Genomic DNA, 20,713 nt, shown 5'->3' with positions numbered 1-20,713 from the left:
CCCAGAGAGGTGTCCATGGGGGGGCATCCGAAATAGATTCCCCCAGCCACCTCAAATGACTCCTCTCGAGGCGGAGGAGCAGCGGCTCTACTCTGAGTTCCTTGAGCTCCTCACCCTGCCTCTAAGGGTGCACCCATCCATCCACCCTGCAGAGGAAACTCATTTTGACCGCTTGTATCCGGGGTCTTGTCGTTTTCGGTCATGCCCCAAAGCTCGTGAGCATCGGTGAGAGGATGGGAACGTAGACTGACCGGTAAATCGAGAGCTTCACCTTTCGGCTCAGCTCCTCCTTCGCCGCGACGGACCGATGCAACGACTGCATCGCTGCAGCCGCACCGATCCGTCGGTCGGGCTCACGCTGCATCCTTCGCTCAGCCACAGACAAAAAAGAGAACTCCAGTGTGTTAACCACCGACTCTGAAGCTGTCTATACGTGTTGATTTGAGCCAGAACGTATCCCAGAGTGTGGAAGGTCACCCTCGAAGGAGTGAGCCTGATTACAATGACACAGAAACCGAAGCTTCAGTTTGTGTGGCAGACTGCAGAGCTGTCAACGCTGGGCTTGTGCAAATGCAAACAGGCCTGCTCTTTGTTTCGTTGTTGCAAACCAACGTATGCCTCCTAGTCTTCACCAGGACAGTGTTAGTCCAACTTTCATTTATTGATAGTGTAAGAGTGTGTAATTATTTTCTGGAAGGGACCAAACCTCTGGCTAGAGTCACTTGTATGAAATGTTGTTGTTGTTTTTTAATGCATTTTATATTGCTCAGCAAGTGTAAGGCTGCGTCAGGACTGTGAACTATGGAAATTTACTTTGGATTAAATAATTATTTAAGCAGTCATTTATACATAATTTGCACAATCTCTGTCCCGCTTTAATAATTTGGGTATGCTGTACCCACATATATATGTATATCTGTTTTATTTTCATGCAATTTTGTGAATAAATATTAAATCAAGCAGGAAGTTCAAAAGAGACATCCAAACACAGAGCGTGAGTTGTCCATTCCAATAGTTACCAATAGTGATGTGGACCAGTTTGAAGGTTTGAAAATCCCCTTTATATGATATGAGCTCTTGATATTCTGTTGTTACCAGGCACACTCCTCAATCTGTCTCTTTCTCTGCCTTGTCCTCGTTGATCTGTTCTTTCTGATCCATCCGGACATTGAGCAGAAGGAGGCTAATAGCGGCCTCAGGTGCCTCATCTGGTCTCAGGTGGAGAAGATGCGAGGCTACCGGGAGTTGTTTTGGGAGGGGGTGCTGGAATTCACATATTTTTAAAAAATGCAGTTTTAATTGTTATATTTGAGTATCATCAAACCCTTCATGGCACATAACCAGGCAGAGAAAATGTGTTCTGCTACTGTTAGAGACCAGCGTTGGATGGGCTGTAATGAAATTCTCTCTTTTCTCATTTGAGAAGAAGCCCCAAACAAATGCCTGAACAACCAGATAGGTGGAGAATTCCTGCTCGAATATCAGGTGGATGAATAGATAATTGAGACGCAAACATCATCAATACCCTCAGAGCCTATATCGTTTTCACTATTTCAGTGTTGGGGTGTAAAATCAAAGTTAAATGCCTTTGTTTGGGGGTGAACAAATGATGCGTTGGTGTTGCTGCTCTCTGAAGAGGAGGGGAGCGGCTGAAAGTGAGAGTCAAGTAGGTGCTGAAAGAGAGCACAAAGGAGTTTGTAAAATCAGCACTGAGCGGTTGCTGGGCAGATAAAGATCTAATACCCTTACTTCTGAGAGTGCATGCTTTATTTTAGGAGGATTATTCATGTGAGATATAAAACCCCATCCAGGGTGGGTTGGCTGTGGGGGGTGGGGGGGCACTTAAAATCTAGGTCACTTTCACACAAGATGGTGCCAGTCTCAATCAGAACGAACACATAGGCTGATTGGGCCAAAGATCTGAAGGTGTAGTTTGCTGCAAGTGTGAGCTTCCTGGAGTCGCACCGACGACGGAGCTGCCTCAGCAAAGTTTGTGAAGTATCTGCTCCTGAAGGAGTCAACATAGATCTCGGGTATGTCTGGGGGCGGGGGGGGGGGGGGGGGGGGGGGGGGGGGTTGGAAGGAATAAATAGATTGACTGTTGAGTGGAGTAACTGCACGCTGCAAGAACAGAGCAGACGGAGAGGAGAGATGAGTGAGGACTGTCGCTGGAAAAGCAGGGTGATGCAGAATGGGGAGCGAGAGAGAGCAGAGGAGGAACAGCCACTTTCAGTCAGACGACAGAAGAGAGAGAGAGAGGGAAAGTGTGTCTGGCTCCTTCAGATCAGATGCTGCCAAGGCTGATGAATGATGAATATATTTATTAGATAGAATGTTAGAGTACAAGTACAGTCACACAGTAGCATGTATTACAGTACAAATAACGTCAAACATCCTGTCTAAGAGGAGCATTTCAAAAAAGCCCTTGCGGGCTTGTTTCCGTTGAAAGTCCTTCGTACATAAATCATCCACAAAAAACAATACAAATAAAAATAAATCCAATATTAAATTACGCAATTGATGCAACGTAACATTAGAACGACAAAAATAAAATGTTATTACACCGCCAGTGCAAACTAACAATTAATCTAAAATAAATTACACCACTGATGCGAAATGACAATAAATAACTTACATAAATTACAATAAATTACTAAAGCAATTAATACGTGCAACATAGGTGGACAAAAAAAAAGGAGGGGGGGTTTGACCCGGAGAGAGTCGTGATGACTATCTCCGTTTCTGTCCCCCTAAAAGGTGTATTTTTAGGGCCTTTTTGAAGGAGGCCAAAGAGGTGCATGTTTTGAGGGCGGGAGTCAATCCGTTCCACCCTTGGGTGGCCGTATTGTAGAAAGATGATTTACCCATGTTAGTCCTATAGGAGGGGGTAATCAGGTTGTTGTTTGAGCTCCCTCTAGTGTTGTGGCTGTGGGTGTCACTAAATCTGTGGAGGTGTTCCGTCAGGTATGCAGGGATTGAGGGGACTGAGGGCAGAGCTGCATTGACTATTTTAAATGCCAATCCCATTTTGAGTTGTTTAACCCTGTCTTCTACCCTGAGCCATTTTAGGCTAGCAAAATGTCCAGGAAGAAGGTGGGTCATGGGCCCCAGATTGAGGAGTAGCCGAATCAGTTTGTTTTGGGAGGTTTGGAGCCTGGTTTTCAGGGACATTTTGATGTTTGAATACCAGGAGGTGCTAGCATAGTCAAAGAGGGGCTGAACGAGGGCTGCAGCAAGCGTCCGGAGAGCACTTTTGTTGACAAAAGCAGACATTCTGCCCAAAAATCTTGTTCTCTGATTGACTTTTTTGATCACCTTAGTTGCCATACTATCGCCAGACAGGTATTTGTCAAGAACACAGCCCAAATAGGTAATCTCTTCTCATAGCCCCCCCCCCCCACCTCCGCCCCACCAATTGCTCTCAGCAATTGTTTTCTATTATATAGCAATGCTGCTTATTTGATTCTTTTAGCATTGTTCAGCGCATGTCGTCGGCCTTGTGGCCTGCAGCAGAAGCAGGTGCCTGTTTCAATGATAAAACACTCTCACAGAGTTTGCACAAGGTGCACATAGCCTCAAACAACAGGAGCGACCCAGTTTACGTGGAGGTCTGTGTCCTCCTGTGGATCCAGAATGTTTTGAAAGATTCTTCGTTATTGCTGGGTGGGAGCAGATAGAGCCCATACCCTCGTCTTCATGTAGGATCAAATCCAACACAACAAGATCAGAGGCGCCGCCTCCGGATGTTAGTGAGCCCTGATTTAGCCCGATGGGACGTTTTTGTGCTGAAGCAGTGCTACGGTTCATGCTGTGCAACCACAGACACATTACACCTTGTTTGTCTCGCACACCACTTAGCTGTCCATTAATTATGTATTGTGCAATCAATACCAAGCGTTGCCGTTTACAGGAAGCTCTTGAACTCACCTGGCGTGTCTTGGTGAGGGTGCGCTGCCGGTCAGGCTGCATTCCCCAAGAGTTGGGAATCTCACTGCTTCTTTATAAACAGGGGAATTCAACGAAACACATTTATGCCTCCGGATAATGTAATCATATACATTTTTTATGTCTTTGCAGCATTTGTAAAAATGCATTACCCTTACCTGTGTTTACCCTCTAAAGATTTAGTGTGCAGATTACATTTATGTTGGGTTGGCGTCAGCGGTGCCACATCTCACTGACAGAGATTGCTGCTACTGTTACAGTACATTTAATAATAATAAGGCATAGGATATACATTTATACGGCAGTCTCTCTACAAGTCTCTTCTTTATTTGTGGAGTGAAAATATTCATTTAGGGAAACCAAACTAACTAAATATATTTAATTGGCTGAACTACATTAGAGGGGAAATTAAATCTGAGTTTGAATCACATTCAGAAAGAAAACATGATGAGGGGGGGTGAGGGAGGGGGGGGGGGGGCAGTTGGAGCAGGAAGTCAAGCAGCTTTTATTAGAAAATCAATACACACAGTCATGACTGTCAGGTTCAGTTTGATCTGTTAAATGAAAATGTGCATTTAGCTTTTCTAACTCTTTAATATCATTTTAACCTGATTTAATAATATAAAAAAAGAAAGAAATTCCTGGATGTTGACTGATGACTAAATGAAATCAGCACGAAACACCCCCAGGGCGTGGCCACATGCAGGTTATTGGGCTTGAGCGTTAGGCCAAGTTAGGCCAAGAGTTTTCCCCTGCAACCTGCCTTTGTGTAGAAAAACAGGTGGCCGAGTCAGCCAAGCTGCGCCCCCTCGCAGCGATGTGCACGCATGCATGGTTCAAATAGGTATGATATACACCCATTCACCCTTCAAACTATTAATAGAACTTGGTTGAACACCATTTCCTGTCTCGCCGTGGCTAATGATAATATAATTGGTGCATCCATGTGTCCTGCAGGTGGGGAAAGAGACAGTTCAAACCACAGAAGACCAGGTGATGAAGAGGGACATGCCTCCGGCATTCATTAAGTAAGTCTGCCTCTGCACTGCCGTGCTTTAGTCTCTAACCCCCTCATCAAGGCACACAGAGTCCAAATGATGGACATGATCCACTTCATCTCACCACACAGAGAACTTGTTCAAAAGAGGATTTTAATGTCAGGAAATGTGGCTGCGTTCCCGGTTGCAACAAAGAGCCACTTCTGAGCCCGAGGCTGGTCGACTGCATCCAGCCTCCGAGCCTCTGAGAGGCTGGTAGTCATTTCCCAGCTTGGATTCTAAGCGCTGACTTGAGCTCTATTTACCGGCTGAGACGCCCCGACTCAGCAGTCCCACGACTCGGACATCAGGCGTCTGCTTGCCTGAATGTGTCGCATTTGTGTGTTTTTCTTTTCTGTCGTTGCATGTTTGACCCTTTTCCGATCCAGTCCAGACCAGGAGCAGATACACTCGCTCACACGCAGGGAATTACACCATAAATCTACCTCGCAAGGCTCACAAGGGAGGCGTGCGAGAATGTGAACGAGTCTAAATATAGACAAACCGGCAGCCATCGATACCCTGAACCAAGGGGCTCAGAAGAGGAGGGACTTAGCTTTATTCAAGCGCTATTAAAAACCATCACTTCCTCCAGGTTGAACTAATCATTGATTCACTCAACCAACCAACCAACCAAAGAAGACTCTACAAACTATTTTGTGATGTGTGAAACTTGTTTACATATTTAACTACGAGGACACATAAAGCTTTGTATTGTTCTTTGAATATAGGAGAATACGTTGCACAACACACTTCCCTGTGTGTGTGTGTGTGTGTGTGTGTGTGTGTGCTGTGTAACAGCCTTGTCAGCATCAGTTTGCTGCCATGGCAGCAGCTTCATTATCCAAGCTGCAGATGGTTTTCTTTGGTGGATGTGAGATCATATATATTTGACTTGCAAGGTGATTAAAAAACAATCCTTGGTAGATGTATTTGCTGGATCGAACCCTAACTGCTCGTTTTAAACCAACTGCGTTCTCTCAGAGTGGAGAACTCCTGCTCGAAGCTCGTCCAGGCGTCTCAGATGCTAAAGGCCGATCCATATTCTGTTCCTGCTCGAGATTACCTGATCGATGGATCCAGAGGGATACTGTCCGGAACGTCCGACTTGCTCCTTACGTTTGATGAAGCTGAGGTGTGTGTTACTTGTGTTTTCCTCTCTAAATGTGTGTGTGTGTGTGTGACCTATGAATCACTCTTACTTCAGAGGTGTGGCATCTTTCAAGGAAGTAAAGCTTTATATAGAAGAACTGAGGAAGGAGGAACTCAGCATCGACTCCGTAATGGAGTCTCAAATGAGGCCTGATCTAATAAGTGAGATCAAATGACTTTCCTCTGTCATAACTCAGGGTGTGTGTGTTTGTGTGCGTGTGGGTGCGTGTGTTTGTTTGTGTTGGATATGTGATGGCAGTGCCTTAAAGTCATATGACGATGCTCATGATGTCTCATCACTAGCCTCATTTTAAAAGAGAGAGTCAGTCACAAGACGCACCTCATAAGACTGTACAGTCTACACACACACACACACACACACACACACACAGCACAAAGAACAGAGAAACTTCAACACTGTCTAAAAAAGCTTGTGCACCCAATCAATTTGTCTCTAATCACAAATATCAGCCGATGTTTCACTTTGTGTTTGTTCCACATCTGGTTTTGTCTGTTTCTGTGTCAGGTGCGTAAAATAATCCGCGTGTGCAAAGGAATCCTCGAGTACCTGGCGGTGGCTGAAGTGGTGGAGACCATGGAGGACCTCATCACTTACACCAAGAACCTGGGACCAGGTCAGCAGGAGCTGCCTGCCTGTCTGTCTGTCTGACTGTCTTTCTGTCTGTCAAGGCTATCGTGCAAAGAGCTCCAATTAAAATGTATTAATGCAAATGTGTGGTAGACATTTACATTAAAAACATTTTTTATTCCATATAAAATTGTAATATTTGAGGGTTACATTGGATACATAATCTTGTTTTTGTATGTTTTAAATAACATATTAGCTACAATTTTACATTTACAACCTCCCACGAGGCTGAACATCCCCTCCCCATAAGTTAAAGTCCTGCTTTCTTACATTCTTGCATTCTTTTTCAATGAAAAAGATCCACCCATATTCCTTAAAATTTTCAACAATTTATTGACCAAATCATATAATTGGTAAAGCAAATAATGAACTGACTAATTTCTAATGAAATAATTAGTTTGTTGTAGACTTTTTTTTCCCTTCCAACTTTACATAAATGCTGCTAATCTAAAAAATTAATTGAACTGGAGTCCTAAGAACAATTAAATTTATTAAATTAAAACTCTTCCCAGGTGATGACCGTGGTCTTAATATTTTAGACCAGCAGGAATATCACAGATGCTTGGCAGCATTTGGTATTGATGAAATTGACACTTTGTGAAGACCATCCCCAAATCCTGAACCTTGCATTTGAACTTGGTTTATTATTTCTGGGTTTAAACATCTGTTCTGATGGGAAAAAAACGAATTAACCAAACACTCCTTTGACACAAAGATGCAGTGATTCAGGACCAGAGGCTTTTCATTGGCAGGAAAGTGCCACAATAAACAGGCTATTTATCATCCAAGGCCGAAGGTCAGTTGTGTTGTCAGTGGACGGCGGCATAATGAGCCAGAGGAAATCTGAAGCCAAGGTTCCCCCACACGCGACTGATGCTTTCATTGAACGACATCAGTCATTCGTGAGGTAATAATCTGTTTGGATGTGTTGGAAGCACTCAGCTGGCGAATACACTTGAGGATGCGCTGATTGTCGGAGCATAGGTAAAACTGTGTAACCCCCCCGCCCCCCCCCCCCCCCCCCAACACAACACAAGCTTCCAACTCCATTCTCCTGCAGGATAGTTTGATTTCACCCCTTACTTTCACAGCATTATTATTTCCTCAGGGATGACCAAAATGTCGAAGATGATTGATGAGAGGCAGCAGGAGCTGACGCACCAAGAACACAGGCAGATGCTGGTGAACTCCATGAACACCGTCAAGGAGCTGCTGCCTGTTCTGATATCTGGTGTGTATGAACGACTGTGTGTGTGTGCAGGCCACTGAACATTCATTAGTTGTTATAGCAACGCTGATAATTAAAGTCATTAGATGCTGGGGATGTGGGTCTGGCTGCATGGCTCTCATACTGCATAGTGCACCAGTGAAGAAGAAGAAGATGCCTGAGGATGCGTTAGCAAGCATGTCAATTGTCTGTTGTCATGTCTTTCATTTGAAGTTCTTTGAGTTCCAGATGATTCAAAATAATTGTATTCGTTATAAAAGGATTGCTTCTGAGCGGTTGAGAAAAATCATTCTGCGCCGTCGCTTTCCAGTTCTATGGATAATACAGGACAAATGAAATGTTTTATTTTAATTCAAACAGAAATCTCTTCATAAACAAAACAACAGTGGATGTGATCAATAGTTGATCACACAAATATGGATGAATGCGTTCGCTGTTAGTACTCAGCTTAATTCCCCTCAGCTTTAAGGACATTTTTTAGCGTCTTTATTTCATTCTTTGGTTTATTTAATACAATACAGTAACTAGATCTCATTTTGGTTCAGACTCACCTCTTGTGCTGTCGTGTCGTGACCTGAACTAATATATATATCGCCTGAATAGATGAATATTTGCTCTTTTATAACCTGCGTTCTTCGTCCTCAGCTGTAAAGATCTTTGTCACAACCAAGAGCAGCAGAGGTGCTGGCGTGGAAGAGGCAGAGAGGAACAGAAGGTTCACCTTTGAGAAGATGAGCACCGAGATCAGTGAGATCATCCGAGTTCTGCAGCTCACCACGTGGGATGAAGACGCCTGGGCGAACAAGGTATGATCTGTGCTGCACATTTGAGTCCTCATTTCACACCCTGAACCCTCCAAAAGCAACGAAAAGCAATCACCTTTTGCTTGCACACACACACACACACATAGCTACTCACACCCCCCCCTCCCCCCTATTTTGAAGAGAGCATCCCAAGAAAAATTCACTCTTTACTTTCTGTATCCACTTTTCTTTTTGCTCGGTAGCATAACGCCTGGTTGTTTCTTTTTCTTTCTTTACCGTCCTCTTCCATTCTTTTCCTCCCTGTAGAAGGTAAGCCTGTTTCTCTCCACCCCACACCCCCCCTCCCTCCCTCCCTCTGCAGTCTCAAGCATGTGTGTGTGTGTGTGCGTGTGGGAAAGAGATGAAGGAGAATCACGTCCTCATGCTTATGCATCTGTCATGCTGGAACTAAAGAGCAAACGTATGATGTGTTTTAATTCGCTGACCATCAGCTAATGTACAGGATGTTGAGCACACGTACTTCATCACTTTATGGATGTGCATCTGTTTGTCTCCAGAGGTCAATTTGAATCAAATGGCCTCAAACAGATGGCAGTTATTTAAGTGTCTCAGCTAAATAGCTTGTTAGCAGTAACTGTTGTCAGTAGTGGGACTATTTAACGCTGTCAGCAGCACATACAGATGTTTTGGGGGGCCGGGGGGGGGCAGAATATCCTGTCCTGGCGCATCAGAGTGACATTTGTGTGCCATGAGTTCACTTACCGGTAAGGTTCAGGTCTAACTCGTAATCCTGCATGTTTCTCTGCTACAGAGCTACCTCAGACAAAGACCCGTCTGTGTGTGTTTGTGTGTGTTTGCCGTGAACATATTCTGTGTATAAGCAGTGACGGCCACTTACTGTCAGTGTGCGGTGGAACCCCGGGAACACAACAACCCTCCTCTTAAAACATGAACTATAGCAATACGCTGGTTGGTGTCCAGACACATCCATAATAGATGGGCTCTATTGAATGGCTCCACTTAAGCTGTTGGTTTTTCCTCTGAGCTGGAAATTGATTTTGATTCTTCTGTAGGTCCCACTTAACAAAAATAAAATTAACTTACCGGTTGCCCACAATTAAATAGTTAGGTTTGGCTGTACTACCACTAATAGCTGTTAACCATTTCTTAATTAGTGGCTAATGTTTTTGTAACCGTCACACACTCCAGTTATATATGCCTATAAATAAAAATAATGGTGATAAAGATTACGCCACAAATTTCTGGGATGTTTCCTTTTAAAGAAAAACGGTGATGAGTATTTTTCTCATAGAGCGTTTTCTCTTGAGGCTACAGTACGCCGACGTTGCTGCGATTAAACACACTGAGCGGCAGCATTGCCGTTCATCTAAGAAACAGAACTCTAGAAGAGGAGCTGTCATGTAATTGTGAAAAATCTGAGCAATCTTTTTTCAGACTGTCAAACAGAAGAAAAAAAAACTGTATTCCAGGCTCTGAAATGCGGATCTGTCGATCATCTGAGAATAGCAAATCCTCAGGGAGCTCACTGTAGGTTGGCCCGACATTCTCAGCTTCATATAATTATCCTAATGATGTGAGATATGTCAATTGGGTACACAGTGTGTCATCATGTACCCTCACCATGAGCACAACTGCAAACCTCAAGGCTACTGCATACAAACACGTTTGTGCTTTGGTTCCATGTGTTTCCCCGACATTAAGACCCATTACATATAAATATCAGGAAACAATTCCTGACATTATGTCAATGGACTATTTTAATAAGATGAGTTTATTTTGTTCAGGGGGGGGAATAATGTCAGTGCATACCCTCTATTGGGTCATCCCCGTATTGACCCTACCTAAATCCTGATCCACTGGTGCTGTAATTTATATAACGACCTCACAGCCTGTAATTTGTGACCATTTTTTAAATTTTAAATTCCATATTAAAATATTTGTAAAAATATATATATATTTTTAAATAAATTGATAAAAAAAATATTAATATTTACACAGTCAAGATGAGACGGGCATGTGTGAAGTATAAAGAATGAAGGGATGGACTAAACAGACACACAATGCTGTGTTTTCTCCTACCCGCAGGATATGGAGGCCTTGAAGAGATCTCTGGCTTTGATTGAGTCAAAGATGGCACAAGCTAAAGGGTGGCTCAAAGACCCTCACGGACAACCAGGTAACAGGATTCTTTCTGCTTTCTGACGAACCAATCAGATTTTTAGACGGTATCCCTATAGTGTGATACCGTGGCATGCCCTTCTCCCCCAAGGGGACCCCGGTGAGGTTGCCCTGCGAGTCATTCTGGATGAAGCTGGCAAGGTTGGAGAGCTGTGTGCTGGGAAAGAGAGGAAAGACATACTGGCTACTGCGAAAGCTCTGGGACAAATGACAGACCAGATTGGAGATTTAAGAGCCAGGTACTTCATTTGCATGAGAAAAGAGTTAGGATGGAAGTGTAGTGTATTTTTCCCACCATGCGTCAGCTGTGAGTCTTTTTTTCTCTGATGACAGAGGCCAGGGCCCGACCCCAGGGTGTGTGCAGCGTGCAGCCCAGTGCTCACAGGGCTTAGATTTGTTATTTGGCAAAGTGGACAGTGCTGCTCGCAGGTTGGAGGCGCTAATCAATGCCAAGCAAGCCATTGCCAGAAGGCTGGATGCTGCACAGGTCAGATAAAACAATAATAGCACAGCAATCTGAATTAACCCTCTCCCCCAATAAATCGTGCTTCCCCTTTGAAATGTATTCATCCTGTTTCTGTCAATATTGCAGAGCTACTGTGGATAAGAGTAACAATTTGATACTTAAATCTTTACAAATCTTTTCCTGTCCTAAACACTATATGTTGCGGTGCAGCTGCGGAGATTTGGACTTCCTATTTGATCAGATTACCTAATCCAGATGCATGCATATTTATTTTTTTTAGGCCTGGCTGGCGGATCCAAACGGCGGTCCTGAAGGGGAGGAGAATATCAGAGCGCTACTAGCAGAAGCCAAACGCATCGCTGATCTGTGTGACGACCCAAAGGAGCGGGATGACATCCTGCGTTCCATCGCTGAGATCGCAGGCCTCACTGCCAGACTTGTGGAGCTGCGTAAACAGTATGCTGTCCAACCTCCAGCACATAAATCAGCACTGATGCTCTTCAGTACTTTATGTAATCCTTAGACCCTCTTTTTGTAGGCTCAAACTACAACCTCATGCTGCCAATAGATGGTTTAATTTGCCTGCCTGGAAAATATGTTGTTGCCTTTCGACCCTTGGCGTCAGTCCTACAATAAGGTTTATAATTGTTTAAATGTGGGGTGATGGGGGGGGGGGGTCATGGTATGGAGGGTTGGTGAGCATTTGAAGAACAAACTTTAGTAAATGTTGGAGGAAAATACCACCATTTAAAGCTTCATGGGACTCTGTTTCATATTCGATGTTGACTGTTTGCAAGGTGGTTTGATTTAGGCGAGATGATTTACTAAATTGACAGTAATTCAGCGAATCACGGAGGAGTGACTCGACTTCAGGTGCATGCACTGACCATAAAACACAAGCAGAGATGAAAATGAGAAGTAAACGGAATAAGTCAGCTGCTACCCAAATCAATATAGAAACAGATCTGTTCTTTAAAAGGAGGAGAATGTGACTGTGCAAGGACATTCTAAGGATCCTATCTTTTAATTCCTTGGAAAAATGAGGGTTCTTGTATATTTATATGAAGTATTTAATAATGTTCTACTCTTCTGGCCTTATATTTATTAATTGTAATTAAACTACTGTGTATATATTTCCATCCATAATTATTATCCTAAGCCTGACCCTGAAACCTGGTCTTGATCCAAGTCCCATCCAGTAACGGAATCCATTTGTCTTTACGTTTGGGTGGTATTTCCCTCTAATGTGGCATCAAAGAGGGATCTGATTTGAAAGGTGTATTGACGTGTGTGTATTGACAGAACTCTACGCCTCATATCATCTCCGTGTTACTGTCTCAGGGGTAAAGGCAACAGCCCAGAGGCCCGTGCTTTGGCAAAGCAGATTGGAGCGGCGCTGCTGACTCTGCAGTCCAAAACCAACCGGGCCGTGGCCAACATGAGACCAGCCAAGCCTGCCGTCACCTTGGAGGGAAAGATGGAGCAGGCCCTCCGCTGGGCGAACAACCCTGGAGTGGATGACAGAGGAATAGGTGAGCGCAACTGGGAACAAAAATAAATCATTTCACGAGCCGATTGGGTATAGGAGGAAATGACACAATCAGTGTCCATTATTGCCATGTCTGACTGTGGTAGAAAATAGAACTAAATGACTGTGCTTTGTTCTGACCTGCCCACAGTGAGGCATCCTGCATGAATCACTGACTGACAGACTTGATTTACGCAGTATTGTTCTGTATTTGATGCTTTGATTGACACACATTGCTGTCTTCCTGTTTTTTTTGTCATTTTATTGTTTCGTCTTTTGTCACATGCTTCCCTTTGGGAGCAGAATGTGAGATACTGCAGTGGAACACAGGTACCTCACTACTCCATGCTTTTTATAGCTAGCACTCAATATAAATCATATAATTAGTGCATAGAAACCTTTTGGGGTCAGCCTGTACACAAAAATGGCTTGTCATACTGATGACACATGAGGCATTTTCACTGCCATGTATTATTTATGCCCCATGTCTAAATAAGGACATGCATGAATTATAGTTCTTTATTTCTTCATGGATCAATCTTGTTTTTGTTTTTTTTGTTTTTTACCAGGGACCAAAGATATATAGGGAATCCAGACGGGATAATCCCTTCTGCCTTTTATCTTTCCCAGGTCAGGCAGCAATCAGGGGGATGGTTGGCGAAGGGAGGAGGCTTGCAGTGGGCTTGCTAGGCCCTTATCGACAGGATATGATTGGGCGCTGTGATCGAACGGAGGCTCTTACAGCGTCTCTGGCTGACATGGCTGGTAGGGGTGAGGCTGAGGCTCCTCATGCACGAGCTACTGCTGCACAGCTGCAGGACAGCCTTAAGGTAGTCCAGTGCTCTCATGAATACACACTATTATCCGCACAGGCTTATGCGCTGCAGTCAAGCGTTATGGAAACTCGGGCTACTTTATATTGTAAGTAAAAGACTTTCCAAATATTTCCTGGTTAAGTGGTAGAGATATACGAATGGCGTTATGCCATGGTCCATTAGCAGGAATGGAAGAAAAAACATTTTATACTTTATCAAAGACAAGCGCATGGAACTGTGATCCAAGTATTGATGCACAGCTCCACCTAGTGGACTAACAGGACACTCCTCGCCTCTACCAGGACCTGAGGCAGCACATGCAGGGGGTGATGACCCAGGAAGTATCTGATGTTTTCAGTGACACCACCACTCCGATCAAACTGCTGGCTGTAGCTGCAACTGCTCCACCTGATGCCCCCAACAGGGAGGAAGTAAGTAAAAAAAAAAAAAAAGAGTCTGACATGTGATTCTGCTCCATCCAGATGCTGCGCTTGTAATGAATTGGAGCCCAACAGACGACTGTTCCTCCGTTGATGTTTGTTGTAGGTTTTTGAGGAGCGCGCAGGGAACTTTGAAGCCCACGCAGGCAGGTTGGGGGCAACCGCAGAGAAGGCTGCCGCAGTGGGAACCGGCAATAGGTGCACGGTAGAGGGCATACACGCTGCTGTAAAACATGCCAGGGATCTCACGCCACAGGTCTGTTCTGCTGTTCCTTTTGCAGACATGAATGAACCTCATCGCTGACTCACACAGTCCCATATGTTAATGTCCAGGTGACCTCTGCTGCTCGGATCCTGCTGAAGAATCCAGGAAATAAAGCAGCATACGAGCACTTTGACACCATGAAGAACCAGTGGATTGACAACGTGGAAAAACTCACTAGTGAGGCTTTTCTCAACATTATTGACCAATTATTGTATAACTTTGAATAAACCAAGTTATCTTCACGAACAGAAGTTGATATTCAGATGTTAATTTGTGCGTTTGTCTCTCTCTCAGGCCTCGTGGACGAGGCTATCGACACCAGATCTCTGTTGGATGCTTCCGAGGAGGCTATAAAGAAAGACATCGACAAATGCCGAGTTGCCATGGCAAATGTTCAGCCCCAAATGCTTGTTGCCGGGGCTACCAGCATAGCAAGAAGAGCTAATCGGGTCCTGTTGGTGGCTAAGAGGGAAGTGGAGAACTCTGAAGACCCACGGTTCAGAGACACCGTGAAGCACGCCTCAGATGTCCTCTCGCACACCATCTCACCCATGGTGATGGACGCTAAGGCAGTGGCTGGGAACATACAAGATCAAGGTGCAGGAAGAACTTACACAAATACCTGCTTGTTTGGGGGCGGGTTTTTTTTGCCTTCATGTTTGTTTTACATCTTGTCCCCAACAGGTCTGCAAAAAGCCTATTTGGACTCCTGCCTGAGGATCTTGGCTGCAGTCGGCAAAGTCCGAGAAGCCTTCCAACCTCAGGAACCTGATTTCCCTCCTCCACCACCTGACCTGGACCAGCTCCATGTAAGGACAGTCAAACATGTTTAACATATTTGACATAGTTCCTCTTATTCACAGTCAGACTTGAGAATGCCTCACCACTTCCTTGTTCTAATTTGACCCTGCAAAAAAATGCAGGTTTGGGGAAAGCCAAAACATTTCCAGTCTTCCTGGTCTCATTTATGTCACGTGGCCACATTGATGCCAAAGATCTTTATAACAATGGCAAGCAGCCTACCTTCAGACTGACAAAAAATAAAAAATATCTCACCCTGCTACAGCCATCCTGCTTTTCTGCCTGATGCCTGATAAAGCCTTTTAGATTTTTTTTTAAATATCATTTTTTATGACTAAGCTGGAAAAGTTATAGTTTAAAAAAAATCTATATTCTTATGCACATGCATATCTGGGTGCATTTTCTTCAGCTGAGTGATGAGCAGGCACCACCCAAGCCCCCCTTGCCAGAGGGCGAGGTACCCCCACCTCGACCCCCTCCCCCTGAGGAGAAGGATGAGGAGTTCCCAGAGCAGAAGGTTGGAGAGGTGCTCAGCGAGCCCATGATGGTGGCTGCTAGGCAACTGCACGACGAGGCACGCAAGTGGTCCAGCAAGGTGGGTCCGCAGAAACATGGATATTCACGCCATCGAATATGGATTATTTAAAATAAATAAATGATAATAATAATAGTAATAATGTCACACATAAATGGGTTAAATACGTTAGCAGGTCAGTGATGAAATACCCTCATGAGCTCAGTGAATATTCTGAATCATGGTCTTGCTTTGAAATGTGGAGGTCAGTGGCTCGATCACAGTTTCAGAAGGAACCAGTGATCTGATCATGCGCTGCATGTGAGCTGGTCGTGCGCACACACTTACATCTTGTGTGATGTAGATCCAACCTCTCTTCCATCTCTGTAGTCTTTTCACTGTTACTCCAGTGAGTGTCTGTGTTCTGTATGTGTGTGTCTGGGTTTAAGCATAATCAAAGTCCTCTCACTGTCTTTATGGAGCTGATGGCCGTTCTCCCCCTTTTAGCCATGTCAGCAGTTTACATGAACTTAGCTTAACTCGTCTTTGGAAAGTCGGCACAAAGTACCTCTTGTAACTCACATTCCCAGCATGCGACCAGATAGACTCATGAATTCACTACCAGGAAGTCTTCAGTTATGCAAATGCTCACAATCTGCCAACTCGATCACTGCAAGAGTGGCGTAAAGGCCAGCCCGCCGCATCCTGCCTGCCCAACCAGCTTCTTCCTTTGTTCCCATCTTTGCTTTGTGTGCAGCTTCAGCTCCCTTCTCCTTTGCTCCTTTGCAGCGCCTGTAATTACTCCTCCTCCTACCTGTCTTCTGTTCTTCCATCCAGTGCTCTCATGCTGTACTAAATGCCTCCTTTTTCCCATCCTCCCTTCCCTCCGGCCATCCCTGGCTTCCCCCTTCTTCCCCACATTCCTCCTTTTTTCCTCCTCCTCCCAACCCCTTTTGTGCCTCCCTGCACCAACAACCCCCCCTCCTTGCTTCCTACCCACCCACCCACCCAGCCTGAGGATGAGGAGGCAGTAGAGGAGAGAGAGGTAGATGATGAAGATGAGTTTACTGATGGTGAGGATGACTATGAGCCAGAACTGCTGATGATGCCCTCCAACCAGCCTGTCAATCAACCCATTCTGGCAGCTGCCCAGTCTCTCCACCAGGAGGCGCGCAAGTGGTCCAGCAAGGTCTGCGCACGCACATACATATGGGTGCACGCACGCAAACAGATGCGGGTCAGATAGTGACCCCGCACATTCACGTTCGCAATTTTCGCATGCAAACAAACAAAAGCATCACGCCAGGACGCCGTGCAGGACGAACGAAGCGCCCCTCGACAGTCTGCACAAACGATGAGCTCTGCACCTGCCGCTGCCGAGGAAACCTCCAACCGGCTGTGGCTGCATCACACTCAGACATGTTTAACACCCGTTTGTGCTGACGTCATACACTAAAGGTCGAGGACTTTTGGAATGGCAGGTGTGTTTGATGCAGCACACGGATAAGGTGGCGCTGGCTTCACACGTCCCGCCTTTATGCTCATGAGTAGGTAGAGTGGTTTACAAGAGGAGCCAGGCTCCCTGTCGTGCTCTCATCCCTGTTGCAGTCATGGATGACAGTTTCAAAAGACTTCTGGGTGATGTAGTTTTGATGTTAGAATACGATGCTTGCCTGCCTATCGTTTACAATCACCTGCCACTGCTTCTTTGCTGTCATGGTGTATTGATCACTCTGGATGTCGCTTACAAGTACTAACCTCAGGTTGGCGCTGATGCAAGGGAGAACCTCAACATTGTTTCCATCCAAAATGATGAAGAGAAATTTCTGAATTATATTCCACCATGATGGATCAAGAATTTGTGTTAACTGGCGCTGCATGCAGTTATTGACTTTTAAACTTAGTGCCTGCTTTGCTTTGGGAATTCAAATTCACCCGTGTCTCTAACCTCAGAGCTTAACATCACTGTTATCAGTATCCTACATTTTGATTATTTTAAGTACTACCATACTGCATTTTCATATTTAATCCAAAGTCTAGTAACCTTAAAAGTTCTTCCTGCTTCCGCCTCCACCCCTCTCCTCCCTCTTCACAGGGTAACGACATCATTGCAGCAGCCAAAAGGATGGCGCTGCTCATGGCAGAAATGTCTCGGCTGGTGCGTGGCGGGAGTGGCAACAAACGTGCCCTGATTCAGTGCGCAAAGGACATCGCCAAGGCCTCGGATGAGGTTACAAGACTGGCCAAGGAGGTGGCCAAGCAGTGCACTGACAGGCGCATCAGAACAAATCTGCTACAGGTAAAAAAAACTATAATATATATATATACAAATACTGAAAAGGTCTCTATAAAAATAGAACTTGGGCATGTCTCCTTTCAAAGGTGTGTGAACGAATCCCCACCATCAGCACTCAGCTGAAGATCCTGTCTACTGTTAAAGCCACCATGCTGGGACGAACAAACATCAGCGAAGAAGAGTCTGAGCAGGTAAAGATTGAACGGTTTCTCTCTGTATGTCTGATATAAATACTTCCAATGTGAGTATACGGTACAGTATACTGTATTGATACTGTGGAATATTTTAAGAACAGGGATGCCATTGCATTAAAAAAAAGGTTAATATTAGCACAATATCTAATATTATAGTTTTCAAAATAGTTTTTGAATCTCAGTGCTTCTTCCACAAGTTATATATATTTTTGTCCTATCTGTTTTCTTTTAATCCCTGTCCCTGTCCAGGCCACAGATATGTTGGTCCATAATGCCCAGAATCTGATGCAGTCAGTGAAGGAGACGGTCCGGGAGGCAGAGGCAGCCTCCATCAAGATCCGCACAGATGCAGGATTCACTCTTCGCTGGGTGCGCAAGACTCCTTGGTACCAATAAAGCTTGGCCCCCACCAAATGGCTAGGAGAACTTTAGTTTTTCTTTATTTAAAATAATATTTAAATACACGCTAAAGACTGAAACAAATATTTTTGCTCCTGAAGACAATATTCATTAAGGTACTATGATGTGCTAAATCTGAACCAATCAGACAATCCCTTTTACGACAGCACACGCCCGTACGGAGATGACACAAAACTGTTGTGAGGCTGCAGATTACATCTTAATCAGTCCATGATTATGGGACAGTATGCGTAAATAACTTTAAGACATTTGAAACAGCACGGGAGAGATAGAAGTAAAGCTGGAAATTCCTGCTTCACTTCTTCATATTGTAATGGACTGACAGCAGTGTCACAGTAAAAGAAAATCACAGTTCGTTAGTACACTTGTAATAAATACAAACTGTCACGGGTAAATATTAACACACCTCTGCATTGAGATAAAGTTTGTGTAACAGATTAAGGAGGCGTCGTTATAAATAGACAGGCTTGCCACCTCCTGCAGAATTCCTCTGTGATTTAGTGAGTAGTAAGAAGGTAAATAAAATCAGATGAGAAACTCTTATTAGAGGAAACACAGCTTTGCTAGCAAGCTCCCTGAAATACACAAGCTAAACAAAGACAGTGTTTAATATATATTTTTGGTATGTTGTGTTACAAGAGTTTATCCAAATCCCAGGTATATATTTTTTGCATGAAGATTTTTCTATTTTCTAAAGGAAAATTATGACGATAAAAATACGTCTTTTAAAGTAAAGACATTTACTTTTAACTAATTTTTTTCAGTGATTTATTTTATTCTCCGTTGTAAATACAGGGATTATTTGTTTTATGGGTAAAAAAAAACAATGCATACTTTATACACTTATTTGGCACTCTATAGGTGGGCTGATGAGCCCTGCTCTCTTCATGAATACTTTTATTAATAATGCCTGTTCTTGTTCTTAACTGACGATGGAGTCATCGTCAGGTTTGCTGTCTAGTTTATTCAGTGTCACGATTTACAGGTAAATGGTGAAATGAAACAAGTGATTGTATGATTTGAAAAAAAAAATCCATGATTGTCAGTGACATTTTTGTTGATTTCAAAAGAGATTAATATTCAACAAATAGTTTTCACTAAACTGTAAAGAACAGCAACAACCAGGGTTTGTTTAGACATTTTCATCTCCATCAATAAGAGTTAATGGAGTTCCTGCCATTAGTGTGTGTTTAGTTCTTTGTTTGGACTTTCATTTTCACACAGTGGCGTCCAATGGTCTGGCTTATATGAAATTCTCATTACCAACAAAACAGATCATTTTCTTCTTTGATGTAAATCTTTACCAAAAAAAGAGAAAATATTTTCTCCTTTGTTGCATTTTTTTGTACTAATTGTGGTTCATGTTAACAGTAGAATTATTTCTCAAATCTTCAACAAAAAAAAGAAAACTCTAAAGAACTGTAAAAAAAAACCAATGATGCTCCAATTCAGCATTTTGTTTTGTAAAAGCTTTCTCCACGCGTCGGGGCAGTAATCCTGCACGACTCTTTGAGCACGGCTTCTACACAACCCTGTTGGTCTGAGAACAACAGTGTGTGAGAGACGGCTTCGGTGCCAGCAAGCCTTTTTGCATTATCAGTATTAGAGAACCGTCCCCATGGTGGTTCGCGGGCAAAGCTGTAAACGGTAGCACACAATGTTAACTGCATTTGATTCTTGGGTCTACAAGCAAAGAGCAATCAGTGATCCCTGACTAGGAGGGTGACAGGGTGTGCGTCTGTGTGTACTTCATGTGTTCATACACACCCTGAATGTATTCTGATAGCTTCTAATCCTGCCAACACATCTGCTGTGCCTCGGAAGAATAAATGACTTTAATGACTTCTGTCTGCCGCTTGATTTAATCACTAACTTAAGCGACTTTGAGTGTCTAGAAAAGCGCTATATAAATAAAATTTATTATTATTATTATTATTAACTGTTATTAGACTCGCAGAGCAGTGAGTTGGCTGGTTGTAATACAGGACTAGACTCGATGC

At 43.9% G+C, this 20,713-nt stretch overlaps 1 protein-coding gene across 2 annotated transcripts; it reads left to right on the top strand.

Annotated features, from left to right (window-relative positions):
• The first annotated feature begins 4,903 nt into the window (after positions 1-4,903).
• On the top strand, positions 4,904-20,556 carry LOC137915212 (vinculin-like). Of its 2 annotated transcripts, XM_068758653.1 has the most exons (22): positions 4,904-4,973; positions 5,967-6,117; positions 6,661-6,769; positions 7,892-8,014; positions 8,657-8,817; positions 10,882-10,972; positions 11,066-11,213; positions 11,308-11,461; positions 11,721-11,896; positions 12,782-12,972; positions 13,272-13,298; positions 13,599-13,798; positions 14,086-14,214; positions 14,330-14,479; positions 14,557-14,665; positions 14,783-15,085; positions 15,173-15,297; positions 15,699-15,884; positions 16,816-16,992; positions 17,899-18,102; positions 18,186-18,290; positions 18,543-20,556. In XM_068758653.1, the coding sequence occupies exons 1-22, from the start codon at positions 4,942-4,944 to the stop codon at positions 18,687-18,689; spliced, it is 3,198 nt and encodes a 1,065-aa protein (XP_068614754.1). In that variant the 5' UTR covers positions 4,904-4,941; the 3' UTR covers positions 18,690-20,556. The 2 variants fall into 2 exon arrangements, with proteins under 2 accessions (XP_068614754.1, XP_068614755.1); XM_068758654.1 differs by lacking the exon at positions 13,272-13,298.
• Positions 20,557-20,713: the final 157 nt, after the last annotated feature.

This window comes from Brachionichthys hirsutus, unplaced genomic scaffold (assembly GCF_040956055.1).
Source record: "Brachionichthys hirsutus isolate HB-005 unplaced genomic scaffold, CSIRO-AGI_Bhir_v1 contig_794, whole genome shotgun sequence".
Classification (NCBI taxonomy): Eukaryota; Metazoa; Chordata; class Actinopteri; order Lophiiformes; family Brachionichthyidae; genus Brachionichthys; species Brachionichthys hirsutus.
Note: the sequence above shows the minus strand (reverse complement) of the source record. Positions and strands in the feature narration are given on the sequence as shown.

Excerpts from the sequence above, each read along its gene's own strand:
- LOC137915212 (XM_068758653.1), top strand. The coding sequence starts at position 4,942 with ATGAAGAGGGACATGCCTCCGGCATTCATTAA. Across the intron at positions 6,770-7,891 it reads CACCAAGAACCTGGGACCAG|GGATGACCAAAATGTCGAAG; the intron begins GTCAGCAGGAGC and ends TTATTTCCTCAG. Across the intron at positions 11,214-11,307 it reads ATTGGAGATTTAAGAGCCAG|AGGCCAGGGCCCGACCCCAG; the intron begins GTACTTCATTTG and ends CTCTGATGACAG.